This window comes from Nicotiana sylvestris, chromosome 5 (assembly GCF_000393655.2).
Source record: "Nicotiana sylvestris chromosome 5, ASM39365v2, whole genome shotgun sequence".
Taxonomy (NCBI): domain Eukaryota; kingdom Viridiplantae; phylum Streptophyta; class Magnoliopsida; order Solanales; family Solanaceae; genus Nicotiana; species Nicotiana sylvestris.
Window position 1 is genome coordinate 15945460 of NC_091061.1, and position 8744 is coordinate 15954203.

At 33.1% G+C, this 8744-nt stretch overlaps 1 protein-coding gene across 1 annotated transcript; it reads right to left on the minus strand.

Moving 5' to 3' along the window:
* Window positions 1-1121: 1121 nt before the first annotated feature.
* On the minus strand, window positions 1122-3947 carry LOC104219096 (homeobox-leucine zipper protein ATHB-6-like). The gene is made up of 3 exons (XM_009769728.2): window positions 3378-3947; window positions 2515-2891; window positions 1122-1891 (listed from the first exon to the last, which is right to left on the minus strand). The coding sequence occupies exons 1-3, from the start codon at window positions 3442-3444 to the stop codon at window positions 1310-1312; spliced, it is 1026 nt and encodes a 341-aa protein (XP_009768030.1). The 5' UTR covers window positions 3445-3947; the 3' UTR covers window positions 1122-1309.
* Between the last annotated feature and the right edge of the window lie 4797 nt (window positions 3948-8744).

Here is an 8744-nt window from a genome sequence, read left to right on the forward strand (position 1 = left end):
ATTTTTTAAAATTATTTTTATGAATAATTTTTAATAAATATAATATTCAAACAATTGAGGGTATTTTAGTAAACGTATCAGTTACAGTACAGTATGATACAGTCAAACCAAACATCAAAATATTATTTAACACTAACAAACAATACAATCTATCCAAACATCGTATTCATAAAACGATACAATATAATACATTATAAAACGATGGAGAACAACGATCCAAACAGAGTGTTAGGAGTCGTTTGGTTGGAAAGAAGTTATCACAGGATTAATTATCCCGGGATTAATTATTCCACCTTTCTACGGGGATGAAAAAATACTGCAATTTCGGAATAACTAATCCTGGAACTAATTATACCGCAATTTTCTCCCAAGCAAACATGGGATAAACTCTTCTTAAATTTAGTTCCGAAATTAATTATTTCTTATCCCTCGTACCAAATGAGCCCTTAGCAAATTAGTGGAGGTGTTGGACTAATGTAATGTACACACAATGTAAATTGTTGCAAATTTTTTGGTACTATGACCTCTACTCATATGACATTTGTTTATCCTCCATTTTAATTTTCATGCTAAAAATCGTTCAAAATTCTGATGCATGAATACTTCAGCTAGCCAGCCACCTTTATTTACCATCGGCACCTTTTCATCATCGTAAGATTCTGTTGAACCCCTTTCTTTAAGACTGAAAAAAAAAAAGGAAGAGCTGTAGTACTACCTAATCATCCCTGCAAAAGCCAACCTTTACTCAAACTCACACATTTCCCTCGTCCCCCAACCACCCAACCAGTCCACAATACCCCCACGCAGATCTTATACCCTATCCGAGAAAATAAATAGGTTATTTCTAATAATCTCGATTCAAGACGAAAAGAACCAAAACTTCAATGAGAAAGAAATAATAATGGTAACTTTCTTTAGCTTTTATTTGTACAAGAGCAGAGCGGCAAATGGTTGAATATTGGTGAATCACGAAATAAAGTTCACCCATTTACAATATTTCGTCTTGTATTTAAATATTTACAATATTTCGTGTATTTAAATCATCTTGCAAAGGATTCTATACGTCATTCGATGAACAAAGAGAGAGGTCGCTTAAATCGTCTTGCAAAGGACACTCGATGAACATAATGAGAGGTCACTCATTTACAATATTTCATCGCTTATTTAAATCTTGTTACAAAGGATTCTGTCCGTGACTCGATGAAACACATAACTGTACTGATAAATTTTGATCCACTATACAAAATTTGTTCCCCAACAGACATTCTTGAGACTCTTCTTCCTTACTTTTTTCAAGGATTTCATAAAATTAGGAATCTTTCCAATTATTCCAGTCCTCAGAGCAGTACCATTGAAGTGTAGGCGGTTGTTCATCTGCGAACAGAGTACTGCATGATTCCTCACTACTGAAAAAGTTATGCTCCTCCATTTTCACAAACTGTGGCTGATTATTATAAACAACTTTGTCCTGGCCATCCCCAAGAATTGCTTTTGGATTTGAGTCAAAGAATTGGAAGCAATTCAATGAAGAATTTGAAGAGGAAGAATTTGATCCTCCATTGTTGGAAATCAAGAAAGCTCCAGAGGATGAAATGGCAGCATAATTTGGACTGTTTTCTTCATTCAATATTGCACTTGAGTCACTATCTGATGACCCATCTTTGAAATCAGCAAAAATATTGGAGGAAGTTATGATGCCATTTCCACCATTAAAGCTCTCAATGTTGAGTTCTGTACTATCATCTTCACAATTTCCAAGAGAAGTAGTACTGTTGTTTGGCTTGCTTTGGTCAATATCTTTGTCATCAGTTTCAGACTCTATAGCCTCTTCTTTCACATCAGCTTTGCTTTCATTATTTCCCCCATTTAGCTTTGATTTCAGGTCACAAATCTAAAATATGTCAAAATGAAAACAAAATCAATACAATATTGCAAATATTAAATAAACTTTTGCATATATATAAAGTAAAAATGCGTAAATAGATCTAATATAGACCAAACCTTCTCTTTAGTCTGTGTATAGCACAAGTTTAATGCATTAGACTAGCATTTCTTAAAATTTACATTTTCCTAAACAAAATTTATCTACACATTTGTCCTCACGGGTTCGAACCGTGAAAGCATCTACTAATACTTATATTAGGTTAGACTGTCTATATCACATACTTTAGGATACCCGTACGAGGACGCGAAATACTTTGTGTATCGAGCTGTCCTTTTTTTATTTGGTGTACGACAAAATGTGTTACAAAACTCAAAAAATTTTAACTAGTGATATTTTTGAATTAAACAAAGGGAGCCTTGGTGTAAATGGTAAACTTGCTGCCATGTGACTAGGGGTTCACGAATTCGAGTAGTGGAAACAACCTCTTTAAAAAATGTAAGATAAGGCTTGCATACAATAAACCAATCCAGTACTTCCCCAAATACCACGCATAGCGTGAGCTTTGTGCACTGGGCTGCCCTGTATTCTTGAATAAAACATTGCAATTATGATTTAAAAACCAGTTATACCTCTTTCAAGAGAGCTTCATTGTCATGTTGGAGAGATTCATAATTATGTTTGAGAGAATCAAAATTGGCTTTGATAACATTGTAATCTCTCTCCAATTGCTTTGTCTTCCACCGTGCACGGCGGTTTTGAAACCAAATAGCCACTTGTCTTGGTTGCAAACCAAGTTCTTGTGCTAATTTCACTTTCCTCTCAGGTTCAAGCTTGTTATCCACTTCAAAATTCTTCTCTAAAGCCTTCACTTGATCCACCCTTAGCCGCCGTTTCTTCTCCGATCCATGGCCGGATTCTTCCGCACAGGGTTCATCTTCTAACCCTAATTCTAACATGGATTGAAAGTTCCTTGAATATACTTGGCTGTTCCATTGGTTGTGGTCATCTAAAACAAGGACAAAAGAACATGAGTATTAGGATCATGATGCAAACGCGAGATAGTTTGTGCATGTGGCTGCCCTTTTTTACAAAGGTTTTATATCATCATGTAAAATTGATGACAATAACAAGTAACTTTTCATGTTAAAAGTATTAGGATAAATATATCCTACATTCTACTGTATTTTACACCATCAACTTCAATTGTGTAAAGATATTTGCACCACAAATACTAGCTAAATCTATAGGCAAGAGTGAAAGTGTAAAACTAACTAAAAAGGGTAAGTAGTACTAAAACATTATTCTTGATTTAACAAAACCAAATTCCCTGATTTTTTTGAAACTTTCAAGACAAGGGGATTAGAGCATAGAAAAGGCAAGTGACAAGAAGAATTTTAGTGGACATGTTATCTAGAAAAAGAACAGAATTTCACGAGAACATAAAAGAAGAATAAAAGTGAAGATAAAATATTTAACCAAGTAAGCAAAGCACCTGTAGTATTTTGACACATGGACATCAATGGCACACCCAAAGAATCAGAGCTACGAACTCTCTTCATTGTTGCAAGTTTCTTGAAAGTTCACTATTTTTGTGGATTTGAACTCCTTAGTTTTCAGTGGAAAAATTGTACAGAAAGTGAGTGAGAAGAGAGCTGAAAAAGTGAGTGGAATTGAACTCCTTAGTTTTCACTTCTATTTTTTCACTTATAACAAGACATGACAAGAAAAGCTTGCACCACCAAAACCAACCAAAATGACACAGATTTTGGTGAATTTAGGGAAATTGTACAAATCCTCATTATCTCCATTGGGTACAACTCCATATTTCTCCTTTTTAATTAATTCCTCCACTTCTGAACCCATCATAAGAAGTACTAGCAAAACCAAGAAGTGAATTTTTTTTTTAATAAGACTAATAAAAATAAAATCAAGAACTATGGCAAATTCCACACTTTCATTATATCTCAATCAATTTTAGAAGACAATGGTCTAAAGGAAAAGTTAAGGGGAGAGACAAAGGGTGGAGGAAGAAGAAATGGAGAGATCAATTCACAACACAGCTGGCCTAGCTCATTTTTTCTCTCTTTAAATAAAACCAAATCTGGGGTCAGATGTAGGGTTAGGATCTGACTGGGGTTAGGTGTACAAACATTTGTATTTTTTGGCAAATGAAATGAACTTTAAATTCAGTGTAAATGCAACTTGATTTGTGATACAGGCTTTACCCCAGTGAACTTGGGTTTTTCATAGGAGAGCTTTTTCACTGAGGTCAAAATTGCACCATGTAAAAGTTACTGTACAGAAGGCAGACTTTTCATTATTTTTCTTGTTTTTAAGAAAACAGTTATAAGAATGAAATGGAAAAAAAATAAACAATAAAATCTTGCTTTTACTCTTAAAATGACGGCACTCACGTCCAAATACTCACTTAAATTTGTGTTTAGACATTTTTTTTCCAAGTACTATATCCAAATACTAACAAGAAAAATTAAAACAAAGAAATTGAAACAAAATGAACACAAAAAGAAAAGACAAACAAACACATTTCCTAGCCCAAATGAATTTTTGTTATTATTTTTTTAGCATACTGTTTTTTGGAGAATTGTGTTCAATATAAAAGAGGCGGGACATGGATTTGAAGCTGTGAGTTTGGGATTTTTGTCTTTTTAAATTATTAATATATATATATATATATATATATATATATATATATATATATATTAATTTTTCCATAAATAAATATATAATTTTAACAAAAATTGTTGGGTTCAATCAAACCCCTAATCTATATTCGAGGTCCGCCCTAGTGCTCAAATATGTTTTTATAAATATTTGTGACGTAGGATTCACATATTTTTGGAGTAAAAACAAGGGTTTCCTTGCTCTTGAAAAGGGGATTGGAGACTCTTTGCTTTGTGCATTTAGGTGTTCAAGCTTTCAGTAAATTAATTGGAAGTATAAGCTACGAGTTCTTGATATGGCTAGCGGCTTGACTTATTTGGTGTGGCTAGGCTGGAGCCGAGTTAATTGAAGATATGTGGGCTGCGTCAGCGTATTCCCATTTTATTTCCTCGGCGTGGTCGGTGCGATTAATTGAATGAAAGATGAATCAGAGTAACTCGACGCTCAATAAAGATAAAAATGATAAAAAAATAGTAGGAAAAAATAAAAAGACGAAAGAAAATGGAGAGGACTCATGTGCTTCTCAACTGAACTTTGATATGTACATCTGTAGTATGCTTTTGATTTTATTTCTTGAAAATCAGTCACTATATTACATTACATGCGAATGTGTCAAGCAGACAATAGTTCCAGAAACAAAACGAGCAATGTTCTTCTAATTCACTGCTAGGGATTTATTGATTTACTATCTTTTAATTATGAATGCGCAATGTCTTCGACGAACTTAAGTAAAACATGAATGTGCAATAACTTCCAAAAATTAACTTGGGTAAAAACACTCATTTCTTGGTCTATATTCATATACTAGTACATAACGTAATTCTATGATACCATATAAACTTCGGGCTTTTGGTTCATCTGTAGTTTCGATATCTATACGCGTATCATGTATAATAATACGTTTTAGTCACCGGCTCAAACTATCTTTTTGGTTGTCAGTATATCAGCCTCGAACTCTTGACCTAGTGACATGTAGAAGACTCTCTCAACCACTATGAACAAATATGGCCGGTAGCTCAAACTCATTATCAAAGAAAATTAAAGGCTGTGAAGATTAACCCAATATTGCATTAAAATATAAAGCCAATTGAATTTGACAATGAAAAGAGAAGGATATCCGTCCATGGCATACTGAAGGTAGATTGAATTTTTTATCATAACTAAAGCCAATTAAACATTTGAGTAATTTTTTCCTACTATATTGTCGTCCCCCACCCAAAGTACAAAAAATCATAACAAAAGGTACTACTCATAGTAAAGCACGTTTTGAAATGGTAAAATTGTCATTTTCTTTAGTGATTTTTCACCTTTTTATGATTGTATTATCCAAATCCACTGACTTTTTGAAGGATTTTACAGACTATCTTATTCGTACGAGAAGAAAATAAATACTAACTTGGACCTGCTAATTTAAGCATGTGCAGTAAAAATATTAACATTCTTGAAATCTGAATACACCCAATCCAATTTAGTTGCACTGACAACAATAAAGATATGGAAAAATGACTACCCAAATTAAATGCTAGCCATTGACATGCAGAAACTAGCTTAAATTTCGGGTCCATCGTACATTTAAACAAATGAAATATCTGTCTTGTCTACATCTATCAGTTTTTTATTATTTTAGAACATTTATTGATTCCAGAGTTTTCTCTAAATATAGTTTCTACGCCAGTTTTTACATTTATTGATGCAAGAGTTTTCTCCAACTATAGTTTCTATTATCTTAATAGTTAACTCAAAAATAATTTCAGAAATGCAACAACAATAACGATTCAATAAAATCTCACTAATGGGGTCTGGGGAAGGTACGAGCAATTAGTATTTGTAACGTTCGAGTGCTCATCCCCACTTCCTCACATCGCTATGAGTGATTAGTAACTGTGGAGATACTCGCCGGCCGTGGATGGCTAATCTGGCATAATGGATACAAGTGAACTCCTAATATATATCTCGGGGATGGTTGAAGATCAAGTCAAATTCCGGGCCATGACTTCATCGATAGATCTTTGGAATCATCTTTGGGATGCTTCACCCAGACAAAACACTTGTCTCCCGGGGAGGAGAGCTGAACCATATATACTTCTTGTGAGGGCCAAATTCCACTGCTATCTTATCCCGAGGTAAAACTTATTCTAAGTAATATCCATATGTCATAGTCGAATTTTACTAATACAATAAAAATAATGAACTTTCGACAACAGGGTTTTACGTCTCTTTGGCCTAGCCAGTCATCTGTTGTACAGTTATACTGATTCTTGTAAGAGTAAACTTCAAATAAGTACGAATAAGATATGGATTTAAACCCTAACTCCAACCAAGTTTTTGTTGAATAATTGGAGTATTAGCATTTTCAAGCTGTGGAATCTAAGAAATGTTTAAGTGGAATTTTGGCTGTCGTCTAGAATTATTCCTGGCAGAAAATCATGTCTGCATACGGCGGATCAAGATTTAAATTTTATGCATTTAATTTTTATATTGTAGTCGTTAAACTCGTAACACTTTTAAATTAAAAGGGTTTCTTTTATTCCCAAGTTTCCCATGGTCTCAACAGAAACCCCACAGAAAAAGGAGAATTGATGAGTTGTGTGCATGTGGTTTAATCATTCAACAATATAAAAAGTTAAAGAAAAAACAAAACATTCGAAAGAGCCTTTGTTTGGCTCTAGGAGGACATATAACGCAAAGCAAAAGCTGTACATATGGCCACATCTCGGAAAGAAAATGAACATTTGATTAATAATATATAATATTATTGGTGTTATGAAATAAAAGCAATTTAGTAAAAAATGAACAAGAAATATAGATAGAGAGAAGGAAGAGATTTTCTTCTTCAATTGTGTGTATCTTTCTATTGCAATTACATGATCTTTTATAGGCATAAAAAGTAAAGATGATGAACATAAAATAGGAAATTTAATCTTTAAGTTATTCACAACATGGACATCCAATGTAGTATCCAATGTACAAACTATTCATAACACCCTCCTTGGATGTCCATGTAAGATAATGTGAACATGAAGCGGACGAGCCTCTATTTATTTTTGTTTTGTCACCACTGGATTCTTCAAGGCAATCCGGTTTCATTCCCAGAAAAAAATACGAAGCTAACACACCTTATGGTGAGTTATGGTGATTAATACAGTAAGTAAAGAGTTATAAAATGGTTGAACCATTAACTAAAGTTTGTATCTCTAACACTGAGGCTTCTTTTGTCAATGACGTTGTCGATGTCGTTTGTCATAGTATGATTTCTTTTCTTCAAATTTATGTTTTTGTGGACTTTCACTTCTACTGGGTCAAATAGATGACCAAATATAATCTTTCAATAAGTTATAAGTATTATCTTACAATACTAGTTATGTATCATGTCAAATCACATAGCTAAATTGTTACTGAAGTTGCATGATAAAGACCTTAGTGTAATAAGTGTATTCATATTAACCAGTATCGTTGCTAGATGCATTTAGTACATTTTAAGTCATGCTAATTGACTTGTATAATTTTATGACGAGGGGCAGCTGTAAGCACGTGATTTTTGCCCTATATGAGAATTACTCCCAAAAAATTCAAAAATAAAATGATTTTTTCTTTGGTGTATAATTTTGTGATATTTTGTGATATTTTGAAGAATTATTTGTATTTGTCTGTGCGTGTTTATTCGCTAAATTAATAAAAAATACAAAAATATGTCGCATTTTGCATGTAGTATTTAATTCTACAATTGTTAGTAATTAAAATTGTTTTACAAAAATTAAAAATTACAAAAATAGGCATCGTTTGCATTTTTAGCATTTAATGTCCAAATATACAATTTTATGCTTAATTAATACTTAATTGTGCGTTAATTGTTATTGGGAGTTAATTTGCGCTTTTATAACTTAATTTAGTTCTTAATAATAGTTTAAGTATTTTTATAATTTAGTTTTAGAAAAAATAAAAGAAGAAAAGAGAGCGAAAATATAAAGAAAGTCGGAATTAGGCCTCTTCTTCAATTTCAAGACATAGGCCCAAAAAATGGCCCAATCTTCCCTACGACCCAGTCCATTGCGAACTGGGTCGACCCAGTCCATAACCCAACTCCCCCTCTTCATTTTCATTTTTCATTTTTTACAAAACAAAACAAAAGAAAAAACCAAAAACCCTAAAAAACCTAAGAAACACATCCGCCCCTCCC